At 29.9% G+C, this 20,377-nt stretch overlaps 1 protein-coding gene across 1 annotated transcript in view; it reads left to right on the top strand.

Annotated features, from left to right (window-relative positions):
- Positions 1-20,377, top strand: part of LOC113378299 — a 316,796-nt gene that overhangs the window by 177,884 nt on the left and 118,535 nt on the right. Inside the window, exon 3 of the mRNA XM_026618833.1 lies at positions 17,381-17,449. Coding sequence (XP_026474618.1) covers positions 17,381-17,449 — 69 coding nt within the window. The remainder of the gene's footprint in view (positions 1-17,380; positions 17,450-20,377) is intronic.

Genomic DNA, 20,377 nt, shown 5'->3' with positions numbered 1-20,377 from the left:
GCTGCAGACACGCTAAATGTCTTTAAGAGGCCTTTATTTACATTTCCTGTATTATAACTCGATAATTAATGTCCATCAAAATTCATTAATCACAACTCTGAGACTTCCTCATCATATCGGCATAAGCCGGCGAATTATACAGATAACTCGTTTTGATATCAAATATCTTTGATTTGTACAATTTTAATCTCTGACTTATGTGCTTGTTGGGATTCAATGCAGGTTTATGATATTTATGACGCTCAATTAGTAAATTTTTAACGGTATTGGAACAACGTGTTTGTAGATATTTATACACATGTCATAATAGTGAATGAATTACCGCGTTTTATACATTTTATGTTCGTGGAAAATGATGGTTTTGAATTGGTTAGAATGTTTTATTATTCTCATTTGCCAATCATTTAAAATTTGATTAGTTAGTTTTTTTAAACTAATTACTACTTTTCAAAACAAATTAATACGAAGCTTAATTACATCATATTGATGGAATTAATTATTCCAAAGGTTTCAAATATTAATAACTATAACTATAATGTACTGATCTTATTTTTACCTGTACTTAGTCTTGAGTTAGATTTACATGCTAAGTCAATTCTCTATTTGGCCTCGGCACCTCATCCATGCCAGTCTATCTCGTAGCCCTACTACAAGCTTTGAATTAACCAGGATTTTTTTCTAATTATAACATTGTTCACCCTCTAACAACTGTTCATGAAATGTTTCTTTTCTCAATGCCATTTAAGATATTGCGAATTTGATTACAACTGTCTCGTGACCTGATTGGTATCCGATCTCGGTCATCGGTATATCATCGACGCGTTTAAATTGTATCAACACTTTCGCCAGAGTGGAAGGCATGTATGAAGAGCACTTTCGCGAAGAAATCGACTTTTTATAACAGCATATAATTATCAGGGAATACATACATACATTTATGCAGGCACAGTAATGTAGATGTTACACTGTAATATAGATGAATGAAATATTTAGAGTAAATATTGGTAGACTATGTACCTATTGTATTCATAAATATTAATCGAGGAAAAATTAATACATTCCACATACATGCAACTTGACTTTCAGTAATTATACTATCAGAACGAAATTAACTACATTTTAACATATAACACAAAGTTCCATTACCGTTATCTAAAAAATCAGTAAAGTTACGTTTTTTTGACAATTTTGAAAAGGAAAGAGAGAAAGATGTATAACTAGTCATCACCTTAATCCTGACGACGTTTTTATCGTGTAATAAACGGCAATGTTGAAAAATCCATAACGGAAGTACTTTATTTTATTGCTAGTTTTTTTTTTGGTTGTGACCACTATCGTTTACATTATTTAATTTTTGTTATAAGAGGTATTGTTAATTTCAAATTAAATTCAACAGTTTTTTTAAGTAAAACTTCTTTAGGCGCGACAGGGATGTAAATCCGTACAAATGCTACGGAAGTGCGTTACGGCCGAGTCGAGTGCTAATGATTCGTCATTCGCTCTCGATGATATCATTTGTACGTGCGTACGTCACCGAAAGCGCGCAGCATATTGTTCATTTTTCGGTGTTTCATGTCATTACATTTTAAGGTTAAATAGTAGTACAAATCTTGAGTCAATAAAAAATGACTGGATCGGAAGAACATTTTATCCCGTCCCCCATAAATAATTATAGTGTAGATAATAAAACAAATGAAAAATCTGTGCCGTGTAAGAAACGAAAGAAAGTTTATTGAAGTATTTGTATTATTCGAGATTTTCGAGGTTATTATCATAGATAAACAAGTATAAACCTTTGAGGTTACTATATTATATACCTTTGAGGTTATTACTGAAATGGGAAATATTTTTATAGGCAAGACAGATACAACAGCTGCTCAAATAATGAGATTATATCGCCAGCGAAAAAGTAAAAAAAATAGAACCAGTCAATGAATGTATGTTAATTTTAATTACATGAAGTTCTTCAAACACAATTATTACATGCTGAGTGAAATTGTGAAAACAATATCTCTTCAGGCATTGTTTTACAGAATCCACTGTGTGAACGAATATTATTGAGTTTAATAATCAGCAATTACTTTATTTTTCTAATGAAGGTCTAAGTCCTAAATGCTAATTGCAATGACAAACCGACCATTTCATATTACAAGTGTGACTTTAATTACATTATTGTTTTTAATTATTATGAATATTTTTAATGCTATCATAGATATATAATTTATAATTTATTATTATATAAATTTGTATAATGGTTGACACTAATAAATGTGTGCATCACAAGTATTACCATATTACTAATAAACATCATTCAAAATTTTTATATGATGTATTTATTTACAATTGAAGTGCCATTCTGTGATGACAAAGAAGTTTTACTTCAATCGCGTGTGAACCTTACGCGCACTCTTTTTTATATACATGGTTTCCTTTTTACATGGGTGGCGTGAATAGTACCAATAGTGATTCTTTTTGATAAAGATAACCATACAAAGTTATCCTTATTTAAAATGTGCACATGAAATTTATATTTTGCATTTAATTTCGAAGAAGAAAAAAAAATTCTACAATGATCAATTTGCTGGGAGGTTTACTGAATATAGTCGGATAATTGTTTGTTTGATATGTGGTATTTGTTGTGATATAATTGGTTTGGTTTAGATAAGCTTATAACTGTTGATACTTAATCAATAATTAATGATTATAATCGATAATGAATAACTGCAATTTAAATTTTACTTTGGTCATTATTGTGTCTTTTTATATAATATAATTGATAAATTCGTAATGAACGAGTGTTATGTAAATATTTTTTATGTTATAAATAAAACAGCATATTTAATTTTAGTAATTCGATAAGCTGATTTTATTTTAAAGTATTTTAACGATTAATTTTTGTAAATTCATATTGTCTCGTAAGTCGTTTCTTTATTGGCATTATTCTAATACATTTTAAGAATTATTCATGAAATATTTCAAATAACTTTCAATCGATTCAAACTCGCTTTGTATATTTGTATCCTATCGGTGTCCCAGGTGCGGGTTGAAGCTGCGATTGTCCCAACGCGCCCGCACGGCAGTGTCGTGTGCCGTCCTGCGCCGACCGCCCGCGGCGCGTTAACCTACGCAGAACGATCGTACACGTTATCGTATTACGATAAGATTATAATCGAGACGTCATGAAATTTACAATAAGTATTTTGTATTTTTGACAGGTCGTCATGCTATATAATACTAGCGTGAAAATTTATTTATTTTAAGTTGATTAACTTCTAACCTGGCTAGCATGTGTCATTTTACAGTTTTTAGATTGTGTGACATCTATATTACTGACAAAATAAATGATAGGAGCTAGACGATGTCCGATAACAACGTAGAAAAAAATGATAATAGTATGGGAGGCTGGATACGATTGTATCACTTTTTTTTGATCAGCAATAATTTTGTTAATTTACCTGTTAGCTGGGAGAAAAGTAAATTAAATAGTGATAGTTACATTTGATCACATGGATATATGGAAATACTGTCCTTGAATACGATGGATTAGTCTTAAAATGAAATCATACAAGAAAAGGTGGAATGTCACAACCAACCACCTTTTGATCAAATCATTTGATTTGATATTATTTGATACACATGAATCAGAAAACAATAGCTATAAACACCTAAATAGTTAACATCGACTTTTACTGTAAGAAATATGTAACACACCTCCAACAATCATTTAAACAACGCTTATAAATATAATATAACAATATATAACAAAACATATTTTTTTAAACAAAGTTAATAAGAAGTCTTTGTAAAACCTTAATTTTCTTATAATGAATTGTCCTTTCCCTTTCTCTTTTGCATTTTGTCTTAATAAAATAAAAATTTTCTTTACCTATTTAAGGGGCACAACTAGTGTAACCGCCTAAAAGGTGATTTTTGGCAATTTATATTAAAAAACCTACTTTATCAATCATTTCAAAATCTTAGGAAAATATTTATGTTTTAAGAATACATAGTAAAATTGTTGAAGAAAAAAATTAAATATTTTTAAAGTTATCATCGATCTCCAACGGCGCGACAAAAAAAGGCTGATGCGGTGATTCCGGCCTTCTACGTGGATGAAATTTAAAAAAAAATCTCGTTAAACTAGATAATATTGTCTGTAAAATGAACTACGATAAAGAAAAAAAATAAAAAATTGACAAAATGACGGCGTTTTTTTAAAAAAAGTCGAATTTTACCCAAAATTTTGATCGTTTTTGGACTGCCAAAATTCGATTTTTGATCCGATCAAAAAATCGATAGTTCATTTTACGTAGAACTATACGATACGTATACAGAGCATGTAAAAAAATTGATAGTGATCGGATCATTTGTTTTTGAGTAGTCGCTGCAGCAAATTCTGAAAATGCTGTTTCGAGAAAAACGCGTTCAAAAATTAAATGATCGTTACGCTATATACTATATATATACCCTTTAAATGGCTGTGACTCAAAAACTATTTAAGATATCAATTTAAATGAATTTTGGTATGTTATTTTTAAAGGTATAACCTATCGAAATATGGAAAAATTGAAAATTCGATTTTTTGAAAATTTCACACTAGCTGTGCCCCTTAATCTTTCCCCAAAAAGGACATGACCCACAACCACATGTCACAACCGTACCCGACGCACACAAATGAATACAAATCATCGTTATGACTGAGCTAAATTATCTAATTGTTTGTAATTAATTACTACTTATAGCAAAATAACAAACTTATAGCAAAATAACAAACAAAGTGATTTATTTGTATACGAGCAACAGTTTTTATTGAAAGAAATCGAGCAAAGAAACTTTTTTTGGATCTACAAAAGCAATGCGGTTTACAATCATTATAATGTAGGGCGCTGACTCAATGCAATAATGGAAACATGTTCAAAAAATCATACTTGTTTTTTCTCTCTTTGGACCCTATCTCAAAATTAGTGCAGTTTAACTGTAATGGCGGTTTTGGAAACTGAATGGCAATGTTTAAGCAAGTATGTTTTGACTCGTATATTTAACCCCAGGAGTCCTATTTTGTTTATTGATTTATGCTTAGGTATTTTGAACCACATTTGTGAGAAAGTTAGAACGACAAGTGTTTTGTAAGTCAGTCAGTCGGTCCAGTGCGTTGTTCCTGTCATTATCCAAATGAAGGACTGACGTGAGGTCAAACCATGTTAAACTCAAGTGATAGACAGAAGAGCAGAAATTCCTCATAGGGTTTATGGCCCATGTTCAAACTTGCCACTGTTACATACCGCAAATAAGGAGAGGGCGTTAATGTATATGCTAGGGCGAAAGTGTGCTCTCTGGACCAAATAATACCAAGAAACAACGAAAGCACTAAGTAAGATGCAGAAATTAGTTCTCAACTATTCGAGGGACATGGGCTAGAATAATAAGCTTAAAGTAATGGAGTTTTCTGATGAGGTATTCCCAGCGCCATACATAAAATTCAACGATATTTCGTATAATAGGCGGAAAATGGAACAACATGAATTATTTTCATAAATATATTTTTATTTTTACATTTACCTAAAGCCTGTTTGAAATAAGTTGGAAAATGGGTTTGGTTATGCCACTGTTTTGATCATTAATAATTTTGTCAATCTACCTGTTAGCTGTGAGAAAAGTAAATTAAATATCAATATGAACATTGGCTACACGGAATTACTGAAAATCTGTTCCTAAATACGATGGATTTGTCATAAAATCAAATCATACAAGTAAAGGGCGAGTGTCACAACCTTCCACACCCTCAGTTATGGTTGTGACATGCATAAAAATAGGTATAAGATAGAAATGCACGTCACAACATATAAATATCACTATATATAACTATTAATGTTCAACTTACAGCATAATAACAAAACAAAGTAATCGCCAATCAAACAAGTGATCTGTATACGAGTACAGTAGTTATTATTAAAAGAAATGGAACAAAAAACTCACTTTTTGCTCTTTAGAAGCAATTTGGTCTTTTGATCATATTAATGTAGGGCGTTGTCTCAATGCAATAATGGAAACATGTTTGAACAAGCATACTTGATTTTTTTCCCTTTGGACCCTATCTCAAAATCAGTATAATGTTATAACGACTGTCACTACCGTAACCTGATACAACCGTATCCAGTCTCTTCTACTCTATTTTGGGGGCACTATATTTAGAGTTTATAAAATAATAGAGCGCAAATTTAAAGCTCTTTTGGATTTGCTCTTCTAATATTTAGCGCCCACTCCGATGTGGATACGTACATATTCAGAATTTATTTTTTATTCTTTATATACTTCTTTTTCCTAATACCATTGTGATTTTTTTATACTGATTCATGCACGAGCTTAAATTTTATTTAAAAATAATCTTTTATAAAAAGCTCTTTTGCTATTTTTATATTCAGTCATCAAATCCTTGATTCATGCTAACTGCCTATAAATCATCGACTACATTGAGATGAAACATCAACAAAAAGTCTACTGCATACTTAATAATCTGATATCGTACGAACAACATATGATCATATGAAATCTTTTAACACACACATGCTGAAATGTCAGTTAAATGTCTTTTTGCATCAGTTACGCATTCTTGAATACCTCAGTTTTTTTATAATTCACGATTAGTATGTTCGTTTCATAACGTCGTCGTCGGCACTTTGTGAACATTCCTGCTCGTTTCTTCTGCAAAATATTGTAAATGCTCTTTTCTTCTCTTGCGTTTTGCATTATTTTTTGCAGATGATGATAGGTACTGTTAAGCCACAGAGACTTATTCTGCAAGCTCTGTAAATTTTAAGGAGATGAGTTTTGTTGTCTATTTGCCTAGAATTGAAAATAACTAATAACATGTATCAGTGTCTGAAGACAATTTGCTAGAACATCCTATTTGTAAACAAATGGTGCATAGAGGGATTTAATCAACAGCTTGAATTTGAAGTCTGCATATAAATGACACAGAACGCATATATGAATTAAATTATATATAGGAAGAACGTGAAAAATAGTAGTAATATTTTAAAATCTTACAATTTCTTGAACGATGTACAATTATTTAATTATATTAATATTGAAATATTCAATTCTTGCATTCATTTCGTTGCATTTATACAAACGCATTATCTTTATATTATTAATACTAATAGCAAATCTCTTGAATCAAATATATAATTTATTACAATGCTCTTTCCTTAAATTTTACTGATTAATTATTATTTTGTTCATTTTACTAACACGTTCCCAACTTGCATGTGTTACTTGAAATAGTTTTCTTGTGAAATCTTCTAATGGTTATAATCAGATTATGCAACGATTCATCTTATTCTGACGTCTACTTCTTGATCAAATTATTATACTATCAATCATCGAGGCAAATGACACGATGCTCTTGCTAATACCTATCTCGCATATAATCAAGGATCGACGTAATTTGTATCTTTTATTAATTTATCATTACATTAAAGTTGTGCTTATGATAATTGTATGCTTATATGATCATGGCATTTGAACACAGCCACACAGAAGAACACTCATAAGTTATAACTTTTTTCAAATATTTGTAAGTAGTCATTTGTTTGTGCTATGGGCATATTAAATTATCGAGTGTTCCTCAAAGGTATTGGCAATAGAGTTTGTCGCTTTTTAAAACCCCTTTTCTGGATTTTCTAGGAAACTTTTGTTCTCGTTTGGACGGTCCTCGTGGACGGTTATCATACTCGTTTTTTCTTGTATGATTTGATTTTATGACTAACTAGTGGGGCGCATGACATCGTACCTTAAGGCAAATTGCTGGAACTTCCCGTACCAAATTTTTTTTTTTAAAACATTAACAGTTTTAAAAAAAAATTACTCTGAAGAATTAGATTTTTGAGAAACTTTAAATTTTTGACAAAAATTTACTTTTTTTTGAACAAAAGACTTTTTGAAGAAAAGTGTATTTTGAAATATTTTGGAAATTCTGAACTTTTTTTCAAAGCAATCGTACTGCTTTAACTGCATAGAGACGAAATTTCGAAGCGCGTAAGCGCCGCGCCGCTGTCTAACGGATAAGCATTGGTACGGAACCTATAGGAATGTAAACAAAATGTATACTTATTGTTAAAATCTCTATAAAATATCTGATAATTTGATGTGCATATGTCTAATGATCATTTTTGACCGCCAGATGGCATTTTTTTTACTTTTTTTACTAGAACTTCGAAACCGCTAGACCTGCCTTCATGAAAATTTGATCAGTTTTTTATCTTGTTATTACAAGTAAAATGATTTTTGAATTATTCAAATCGGACGCTCCGTTCTCTTAAAAACTGAGTTACCGCTTTTGGCACTTTTTGTCAAAAACTAATCAGCACGTCTCCTTATCAATACGAATCTATTGTTTTTTTAATTATTCAAATCGCTTCATCCGTGTTCCCGAAATCGTCGACGAAAATTTGTATCTGAACACACATACACACACGCACACCCATACACACACACACACACACACACATTCATCCATTTCTTCTAAAGTATGCCAAAATATTCAGAAACCTCTGAAACGTAAAGATATATAAAAATTTTCATTTTCGATTTTTTTGCGATTACTATAAGTTACCCTACGGGAAGTTAATCCTATTTAAAGACTGTATTTCAGTATTTCCACGAAGATAAATATCCAAATTACCATTTATTGTACTTTTTTCTCAACTAACTGGTAAATTAACAAAAATATTGCTAATAAAACAAGACGCACAACCGTACTCACTCTCCCCTAATAAAAATATTTAATAATAGTAGTTGAAAAAATTATTGAAAATTGTTTTTTTTTTGAAAATACCCTTTGAAGCAAGTAATTGGAATGATCATCAATACTTTTTCTACAGTTTTTATGGTCGATGCTGAATTACTTGGCAAGAGTCTCGATGTACAAATGCATCAGTACCAATACAATACCTATTAGTAGTACCCGTGTATATCCCGGCTCATAATTGCAAATAGATGCTTCGAGTTGCGAGTCCTTGACAGGGACTACGATGTTGGTTCGTTACCCCGTCGTGAGTAACGTAGCGTTCGTCCTACATGGCGTGCAATGGATGCAGGAGTCTGCATTGTGAACCGCACGCAATAAATCCCACAGCAATCAACTATCGTGGGATAGATACGGCAAACCGATAGCAGCACGGAGAGCAGAAAACAACGCTTTATCTATATATTGAACGTGTCGATAATTAAACTTTGCGAAATATAATATTGTTGGGATTTATATTTGTAATGCACCGGGGCGTAGCGGATGAACCGGAGGAAGAGTCAGCAAGCCGCTGTCAGAGAGGACCGTTGTAAGAAATGGTGTAGTTGCACACGACCGATCCGCTGATACGGCGCGAATCGTAATTAATTCTGTGAAAGGTATTCGCGTGCCGAGCCAAGAACAAGTGGATCGCAGAGACTAATGGAAATCTCCCTAATATGGTGATCAGGTCTTATTATAGTTTATTGCTTTTGTTATATTCTTAATATTATTAATTACTTCTCAGAGTTCATAAATTATATTCATGGAACTATGAAATATTATTATTTATCGTCAATTATTTTGACTAGCTCGTATTTCGACAAGCGGCTAGAACAACTGGACCTGAATCAGAGGTCCCGGGTACGACTCCACTTCAAGCATCCTGTTGTCAATCAGTAGTGACAACGATTTTCACTTGAAAAAATAGATAGCAATATATTTCCAAGTAAAAATTGCCCTCAACCGGCATTGCTGCACCAATAACAATATTTGCTCTATTACGGAAACTGTAATAATAATGTATCTTGCCGAATTGGACCAACTGTTTGGGTTGCCATCTGTCGAACAGACTAGTATTAAGTCATATTAGCATATGACTATTAAGTTTTGATTGCTGTTTAAGAATTATATTAAAAAGTATTATCAAATATTTACAAACATTGTATTATAATATATAAAATATGTTATAATAATTGCTGCAATTATATTTACACAACTGCATAGGACACTAACTTTTCCTAGTGTAAACTATCGAAGAATCAAAAAAAAAAACTATAATGATCATATTTGATAACTTTACGTTTCAAGATCTTTTCATAATTTTGACATAGAGTACGTCGAGGCACAAATGCCCAATTTTGATTTGTAGTAATGATACTGCATAAACTTAATTAATTACATCCCAACACATAACACGCATCAAACGAATAACTATCAAACTATGTCTAGTAAATTCCCACTTAATTTTCATTTATAGAAATGTTTTTTTACTATTTTTCTAAAATTTGTGATCTGTCCCTTTTTATCCCATCGGCCGGCAAGGTAAAAAGGAAAAGCCAAGGGGCAAACAGATCCGATGTTTTATTTTTAATAACTACATTATTTAACCAATGCGAAATACAAATTTTATGAGCATGTTTTTTACAAAGATCGCTCTTTGAACCGAGCAGTTTGTAACATGAATTATAGAAAGACCTCGTGGTCCACCGAGATGCTGTTGAACACTTTTCTGTATTATTTAATTAGTAGCTATATCAAATCGTTAAAAGATTTTGTTTAGTTTAAAATGTTGTATATTTGGATAAAATGATACGATGTTAAAGATTGATAGATGATGTTATATGTTTGAATGTTGAGTTAATACTTGTTACTTACACGAAGTTTAAGATATTTCTAATTTACAAAGTTTTAATAATTTTATATAATTTTTCTGATTTACTTTTGGGTGCAAACGACTTCTCATTACATTCTTGTCCAATCAGATATTGACCTGTGATTGAGTTGGGTTTAGTTCAAGGAATATAATTTCTTAAAAAGACGAATTAATGATTGAGGGACTGTTTGTGAACAGGATGCATTAATATTGCTATCCTGTATGAAGAGTATTAAAATATATTTATTTAATTTCATTAGACAACGATTGAGCCTTATGCGTGTACATCTGTGTACATAACCTGGATCTGGTATTTTGTCAGAAATATTCAGCAGCTGAGTTGGAATAACTATTAATAATTTAATTTAACTCTTGTGATCCTTTTACCCCACCCACATGTAAGCTTTTATTCTAAATTAATTTAGCAATTTTTTTTAAAAAAGAGTGAAAGTTAATAAAGCGTAATAATATATGATATTATACATTTGCATTCCTTATTAAGCTCGTGTATAGATTTTTGCTTTGCGATATTCAGCGGAAGTTATTATATAAAGTAGATTTTCCAGTCAATATACGTTTTTCTATTCTTTGCATTATGGAAATATTATAGGAAAACTATCACGCTAAATTCCACAATTGCGTTGAATCCTTTCAACTAACATCGTCCTATATATACAAAAAATAATTTCAAAACTTATATTTTTAATATGTAATAAAGATGATATAGGAAGCACGATATGTAATATTTTGATATGTAAAAATTATGACTTCTACGGGGCTTAATTTAATTTGTATTGGAGAAATCATCATTTTCTCGAACTTTAAGAGTACATCGAAAAATTGTATGAAAGTAGTAGTGTAAAAAGTTGTATAAAAGTTACATAAAAAGAAATGGAAAATAATTTCTCGTACTTCAACTCAATACAGGCAAATTTATACAAGATTTTAATCTATTTTAATTCAATAGTCATTTTTTCAGTAAGCAAAATAACTCTTCGTGTTAGAAAATATCCTTTAGTTTCAGACAGGGCAGAAAACTGGACCAGTAATATTTAAGGTCAAATAACGATTTTAATTTATACTGGATAGAGATGCATGTTGTTGTTTGAATAATAATAATAGTATCGACCTATATGCTTGGAGGCGAGGGAGAAAATAACGTTTTCCACAGTTCAAAACTTTATTTATTTTGCACTGTATGGCGACACGCTCTGATATTGGAAGTTAATGCATCACCACGTACCCGGCTCGATCTCAGAGACATGTGATTGGCATTATGTGTGCATAAAATGAATTCAGAAGCGTGCCAATATAATAATCTTAGTGAATTAATGTGCTTGCCGCCATTAGGAGCGAGTTGATGATAGGTATATAGTGTTGGCATTTTATGACTGATTATGCAGTACAATTTAACTATCAATCATTTATGACATCGGAGGGGTTTGTTGTCGCCTTCATGGGGCATCGCTCATATTTAAATTAGTTACAGATTCTCCCGAAACGCTTTCTCATTTACATTTGATTGAACAGTTTTTAATGTCGTTACTTTGAATTTAAATTGTTTTTACTGAACGAGACGGCGATGGACGCTCTCGTGTGATACTGGAATGGGACAAGGCTGTCGTAGCCATATTAAAATTTGTCGAGTTCAGTGAAAATGGCTTTTTCAGTGCATTTTTAATAATGCACTACTCTTGAAGCAGTGAACAATTATTACCTTACTACCAAAACTATATACCACCTTTTCATAAATACATATTTATCAGAATTTTCTATTATTGCATTTCTTTACTCAAGAAGCGTATTCAGCTTTTTTTAAAGTACATGGAAATTTTCCATAGAAATAAATAAATAATGGAAACTCTATGAGATTTAAATAAATATTGAGGCGAGAAATGTAAAAAAGTATATAAATAATAAAAGTATAAAAATACAAAGATAGTGCAATTAATGTTTTATAATTGTACAGATTTAAGAATTTTTTTATAATTATTTATATTTTTATAAAATATTCTAAAGTATAATCTATCTAATAGTACCTAGCATTTCTTATTAGCGCATTATATATTTGTACGTGAACACACTTTTGAAAACAAATCATCATTAAGACTGAGCTAAGTTACCTAAGCTCTAACTTATTGCTGGTAAATAACTACTAATATTCAACTTAGAGCAAAATAACAAACAGAGTGATCTATCTGTATTCAAATAAAAGTTTTAATAAAAAAAATCCAACAAAAACACTTTTTTTGACAGATACAGAACATATCAATTTAGGGCGCTGACTCAATGCAATAATGGGAACTTGTTCGAACAGACATACTTCACCTCTTTACCTTTGGACCCTATCACAAAATCAGTATAGTTTAGATGTTATGTCGATTGTCACTACCGTACCCTGGCACATCCGTACCCAGTCTCTCTTACTTACTTTCTACTATATGATTATCTTAAAATTTATCAAAAACTTGACTAATAAGTAAAAAATAAAAATTTTATTCAAAAATATATGAGGATTTTGAGGGTAATTCGATAATCTCAAATATTTTTATTCTTACAAATTTAATCGAATTAGGAATTTTTTTATAAAATGTGACGCCCAGAACTATATTTCCATTAAAATTTTTGGTTTCTCATAATTTTGACATCAAATTCGACCCATTTCAGAGTGCGGGATGTCAGCGCTCAGTGAAGTCTTTATTTTCATAATTCAGAATCACTTTCGAATGTCAGTCTATATTAAATTACAATATCATCAAAATCTCATGATCAATCACCTCTTTATCAATTTATGCTAATGTATTTATTATTAAATGTTGCAGTCGTTAATGGAAGTCAAAACAGTAGCAAAAAACATCGTTTTCTCGATACTTAGATGAAAAAATGGCATGCACGTTTTTATTGGATTATGCAAATGAATACATACTTTTTATTGGGTCAATCTGATGTGAAGTAAACAGAATAAATTAAAAAGAAATTAATAATAAAGATATTTTTCATTATTTGCATTTGCATTTATTTGTGCAAAGTATTTGAATATTAGTAGAAATTATAAAGATAAACAAAAACAAGTAATTAACATAAAGTGAAATGCATACAATTATGAATAGAAAATGCACTTTTACATATTTTTTATGCACAAGAAAAATACAAAGCAGCGCATTTTTTAAAATAATTAAATTAAAATTTGAGAAAAATACTCTAGAATTTTGTTGTACTTGTACTTACAGTTAGTGTCTTGCATGACAAGTTGCTAAATTTTAACACTGATCTGTGCTATTAGGAATTGAATTAAATAATATGTATTAATATTAAAATTTTTTTTTAAATATCGATATATGATTCATCTTATATTATTTTTTTAGTTTTAAATAAACAGTAAAAAATCATTTAATATATAAGTTTTGTCAACTTAATATACAGTCAACTAATTTATAATGAATTTATTAGATTAGATAGATATTATTAGATCGTGTTTGTAACTACTTCATTTTGTAAAAAAATGAAGTAGTTTTATAACGATTTGTGTGATAATGAAATATAATAATTTATATACAGAATGTAAATAAAATTGTGATTGTGTGATAATAAATATTTTTGTTTTTTGGGACCAAAATTTAAATAGAAATTAACTCTATGAGAAATCAACTAACTTTAAACGTATTAGGTCGTAATTTTGTAAAATGGAATTTTGAGTAGTTGTATAACGATTTTGTGTGGTCATTTATATAAATATTTATTAAGTTGCCGTAGGGTAGGTAGTAATCGCAAAAAATCAGAATATCTTAGCAAACCTTAGAAAAAATAGAGACATATGCGTATGTGTGTGTGTTTGTAGTATGCATGTCCACGATTTCGATAGAATCAATTGAGTGATTTGAATGATTCAAAAAATATTCGATTGCTATTGATGGAGAGATGTGCTTAATAGTTTTTGGCAAAGGCAGGTCCAGCCATGTCTAAGATACGAGGCAAGAAGTAGCAAGAAATGGCAATTTTGAAAGAATGTAGCGATGTGAATGATTTGAGAATAATATCACTTGCATTGCCAAAATGAAAAATTGGGGAAACAGATTCGGAAAATTTTTGGGGAAACAGATTCAGTGGTTTCGGAGATACAGAGAATTACGGAAATACAATTACGAAGAATTAGAGAAAAAATTCTATATAATATTCAAAAATTATCATTGGACATATGCATATCAAATTATTTGAGATTTTATAGAGAAGTACAAATTTTGCTCATTTTTCATGGGTTTCGTTCCAAGATTTATAATTAACCGACAATTCGTCGAATCTAAAAAAAATTCAAAATTTTCAAAATTAAGAATTTACAAATAAACTTTTTTTTCAAAATTTTCAAAAAAATTGCTTTTAAAAATTTTGAATGACGGTACGGGTAGTTTCAACAATTGGCCTTAAGGCACGATGCCATGCACTACTAGTACATATTACTATTATATTACTTATTTTGTAAACAATATTGTGATACCCAAACTTTTTTTTTCTCTGTTCCTTGAATTCGAAGATAAAGCGAATCTGCTCTGCAAGAAAAACTAGTATTAGTCATTTCTTCTCTTGACACATGAACTGCTGGCAATGATCTTGCCCGTTTCTCTCTGTATTTCTCTCTGTTGCAGCTGTAGATCGTTCTAGTTGAACGAAACAGTGTATAAGACAATATTACACATGTGAGGGAGTTTTATTAGTCTTTTTATGGTTAGAATCTACTTCAATTTATTGCATATGGACCACCCTTCAGTAAGTGGTTACATTAGTAACTTGTGATATATGTATACACAAACACCCACCCACACACACATACACATACATACACGTTTATATATATCTATATATATATATATATATATATATATATATATATATATTTAATAATATTTAAAATAATTATAAGAACTTTTATACGTTTCGAGTCCCGGTGTGATACTCATCAGTGCATAATTAAAAAAGAAACACAGCAATCACACACAATGAACAGAAGACTTGATTTGCAGTTGTTAAATCAGTAAGATTAATTTAAAAATAATATACATCAACACCAAATTGAAGATCTTGCATTGATATATATAGTGTCCCAGAACTCAACGTCTCTCCACGTCATTTTTAGGTTTTTATTTTTTACACGAATTTTTTTATTATGAAACTATCAAGTATTTTATTATTTTACAATCCTGATTAAATGCGCCAATGTTTGAAGATATTTGCCAACACATTTTAGTACATTATTTTTAAAGGAGGACCTATTAAAGTATACTGATTTAGAAAAAAATAATTTCATTCAACAAAAAGTCTTAATTTTTGTAATTGTGCAATTATTTCTGACTGTGGCCCTAGAAATGTTTTACGGAGTTACGGTTCTGATGTTTTTAAAATGAACATAAATTATTACAATTAACTACAATAACCGAAAAATGGTCACTATTTCACCAATTGTATATAAATAATCTTGAACTTGATGATGGCCAATGTATTTATTTATGCATAAAAATAACTTTTTTTAAGAAAAGATTGTTTTGAACATGCATTTCAGCCTTAGACCCAGTCTGCAATTTATTAAAAAGGAAATGTCTTACCTTAATCTTAAAAATAGAAATTTCACTAATGCATAGCATGAGCATATAGTATAAAAATATAGAATGTGATGCAACATTTAATGCAAAAGTAAATATTTACATAAATATATATCACAATTTAAAATTGTAATTTAAGTCTTTTTATTAGAGAATATGTGCATATGTCATTGACTGAAGTTGATACTGGCAATATCCAAAACGATTGGATTTTAAGATTAACTGAAAAAACATACTTTTTACATACGATCCTATCTTGAAATACTATTGTTTTCAAGTATACTATAAATTAAATGAATCATAGTGGCCTATTATTGTATATTTTTGAGTTTTTTATATTCCACTTCATCGAGTTAGATATTATTAAATAATATGCTAATATATATTTTTATATTTTCAAGTGCACTTAAATGAATTAGTAAATTGTGATTGATTGTTATTTTTATTCTCTATTTTATTCACAACTGTCCAGTCAAGGACATTTAGTAAATTTAGTGAATTTGCAATTGTCAGCCGTAAAGGGACTTTGTATACTATATGGACATGTTGGAAAAGCAACTCAATAGTTGTTTTTCCATTCTTTATAATATTAACAATATTTTATTGATAATGATATAATCTTAACTATTTACATATAAATAATTTCTTATAAATAATAACTAAGTTATTTCAATCTTTATCAGGAAAATTGACGACTTATGACAATGATACTTATTGATTGTTTTTCTTCAACAAAATACTTTCAGTGTATTATTATTTAAATCCAATCTAAAACAAAAAGTTAATGAAAATGATAATGTTTACATTTGTATTACACATTTTGAGTTATAGTAACTGAAAAATAATGAATATTCTCGTAAATTAAAATTAACCCTTTCCACTCGCGAATTGCGAGATTTATATGAAATTTGTCGCTGGAGCGGCGGCATCCAAGTCGAAAGGGTTAACTGTGGTATGGTTTGAAACGTTTTTATATTTAAAATAATGTTTTGTTTTAATGTTCATTTATTTTTTAAGTAGAGCCAATAAAGTAGCTTTGTTTTCGGTTCACCATAACCTTCCAGAAAATGCAATGGCTAAATTAGTTTGCGTATAACGAAGATAAATGTTCTGTTTCCTTTTTTCCAGGCCGCGATGGAGGCTCGCATCAGGGAACTGGAGGAATCCCTGAGGGCGCTCCAGCAGCTCCTGAATTCGGTGAGTACACATAAGTCTTTATCCTTATAATAATAATACATACATAGCCGACCTATGTCTACGAATGCTTCGGTAAATATTCTAGAAAGTAAATATCTTAACAATGTCTCTACAAAATAAACATGACGTTCGTCGTTAGGGCGAATACACAATATTTTGTGAGAGTTTTTGGAAGTATCTAATTATATTTGAGTACCAATTCAAATGTATCGACTCCGTACAATTTTCTCTGTGTTTGCTTGATTTAGTGGTACTTGGGAGTTTTTGGAGGTATTGCAAGAGTATGTTCATCCAAGCTTATTGCATATCATTATAGTCTCATGTATTTCAAATATAATGACAAAGATTCTCCAGATTAACCAAATTTTGATACATAATTTATATATTGGCTTTATATATCGTTATTATTGATATTTTATCACATTTTCATTTAATAGTTTGCATCTAACATTTTAATTGATATCATTAATGCTACTTTCATTATTCTCAAATGCTTATTTAAAGTATTCATAAATTTGTAGTGTACATTTTGTTCCATCTTTACTAACTTTTATTTAAAACAATCAAGAAAAATCGACTCACATACACACACACATACTTTTCCCAAATTTGGTCTCGTTCGATTCAGAATGGCTTGAAACATCGAGAAAACATAAACTTAGCGAATCGGATTTTTTGATAAAATATAAATTTCTTCTTTGGTAAGTTGAAAAGTTGTTTGATTTTATATAATTAATCAAATTTTATAAAAATGAATAGCGCTTTTCCGAAGCTAGTCAAAATTTGATCTTTCTTCGACCATTCGATGAAACTCGATAATGAAACTAAAATATTTTGTCCACATTTACGTAGAAAAATTTAGACCGATTTTGAAAACTCAAAGACTATTCGAAGATATCATTTTTTGAATAGTTCTAATCAGTTTTGGGCAAAGAGCGGTTTTCGCGTTTGATTGTTAAAAAAAAGTTTTAGGCGATTTTAATGAATATTTGTATGGGGATAAAGTTTCTGGGTGATAAACATACTGAAAATTAATAATGATATATAAGGTAGAGTGGGACTTGAAGGTCCGCAGGTAAAAAGGTCCGCCACTAATATCTAAAAAACAAGTAAAGTTATGAATTTTTTAACAAATATTTGAAAGTAGAGGAAGAAAGATGTATAAACAGCCATCATCTTTATTTACGATGTGGCCATCGCGGGAGAAACTGCAATGTTTGAAAGTACATAACAAAAGTATGTTTGTTGTCTATGAAATGAATTAAATGAATAGTTATTCCAACTCTGCTGATGAATATTTTTGACGAAATACTAGATCAAGGGTATTTATATTTTGCATTGGTTGAATAACATAGCTCTATCTCGTAAACTTTCTTTAAAATTAAAAATATGGCATTAAACATTTTAAATGAATCATTTATATATTAATATGTTGATTTGTTATTTATTAAGTCATTTTATTCTTGTAGGGAAGCTCATACAATTACCTTAAGACAAAATGCCCAAAATTACATCTGGTTACAAAATTTAAAAAAAAATTCTTTGTATATGAGCACTTGAATTTATTCTTTTATCATCAATTTGCTTTGTGTCTATTTCAATACTGAAAATTTATTAATTAAGTAATAAAATAATAGTATTTTGCGTTGTAATTCAATTTGCTGTTCAAAATGTAGCAAATTGTATTCGAATCAAACGAGTTAACTATCAGATTATCTGCGCTAGTTTCGTTCCGATGCAATTAAAATTCCTATAAAACACCACATTATTAGTCAAGTTATATTTTGCCATAACGTTATTAATTTGTGCTGTAACGTTCCCATGAATAAAGGCACTTGCTACAGTAATTACAGTATTTTTATTGTTTTCATTTATAAAGAGCAACGGCGTCCAGATACTTAATTGCGGTTCGTTAACAAAATGTAAATATATTACAATGTGCATGTAATTTATAGTGATACAAAGCACTAATTACGACCGGTATACGATAATATTATGAAACACCAATTAGTACAACGACATTTCCAGACTAGAAAAATCTGGTTAATTAATGTTTTTAATATATTACCTTGACGTGGTCAATACTCGTTGTGTATAAATCAAGTGTCGCCACAACCGATATCATTATTCTTTAATGAACGCGTTTACAATGAGAATTTCGTGTTATTATATGATATAGCGGCTTTGTTCATTAGTTTATTGTTGTAGACAATTCTTTGTATATTGAACTATATATAACAACAACAACAATAATAATAATAATAATAATAATAAAATAAATATCCATGCTTCAAAGTGCCTCAATTTATTTTAATGGGCATTAAGTTCTGATTAGATACAACATAAATTGTTCTTGGTGGAAGTATTGAAAGGAATTGATATGTTCATTACGTTAATATTTTATTACATGCCGTTATATAACAATGTGCAATATATTATTTAGTTCTCATATTCAATCAAGTGTTAGTTTAATATGAAAAATAATTGATAGAAGTCGAAAAAAATACTTTGACTGAAATTGCTTTTTTCAACTTAATTATTTTTTATTTACAATTTTTTAATGTTTACGCCTTTACCAGGGTAAAAATTCAGTAGGTTCTCTTTACCCCACCCACATGTAAGCTTTCATAGAAAATTGCTCTTTTCGACTTAGCTATTTTTTATTTACTATTTTTTAATATTTACATCTTTGCCAGGGTAAAGATTCAGTTGATCTTTTTTACCTCACTCACATGTAAGCTTTTATAGAAAAAGAAACTATTGAACATAACTTAAAATCAACAATAATCTACATATATATAAAAATAAGTCGGTTCTTCCTTCCTGATGAAATAACTCCAGAACGCATGATTTCGACAATTTTGCATTCGTTGGAAAGGTCTAGGGCTCCGCAAGGTTTATAGCTTTATAGAATAATGATGTACACGC

The sequence above is a fragment of the Ctenocephalides felis genome, unplaced genomic scaffold (genome assembly GCF_003426905.1).
Source record: "Ctenocephalides felis isolate EL2017-DRISC unplaced genomic scaffold, ASM342690v1 CF-g0.4_SCAFFOLD_01886, whole genome shotgun sequence".
NCBI lineage: Eukaryota > Metazoa > Arthropoda > Insecta > Siphonaptera > Pulicidae > Ctenocephalides > Ctenocephalides felis.
The sequence above is the reverse complement of the archived record's forward strand: the minus strand, read 5'-3'. Positions and strand labels throughout refer to the sequence as shown.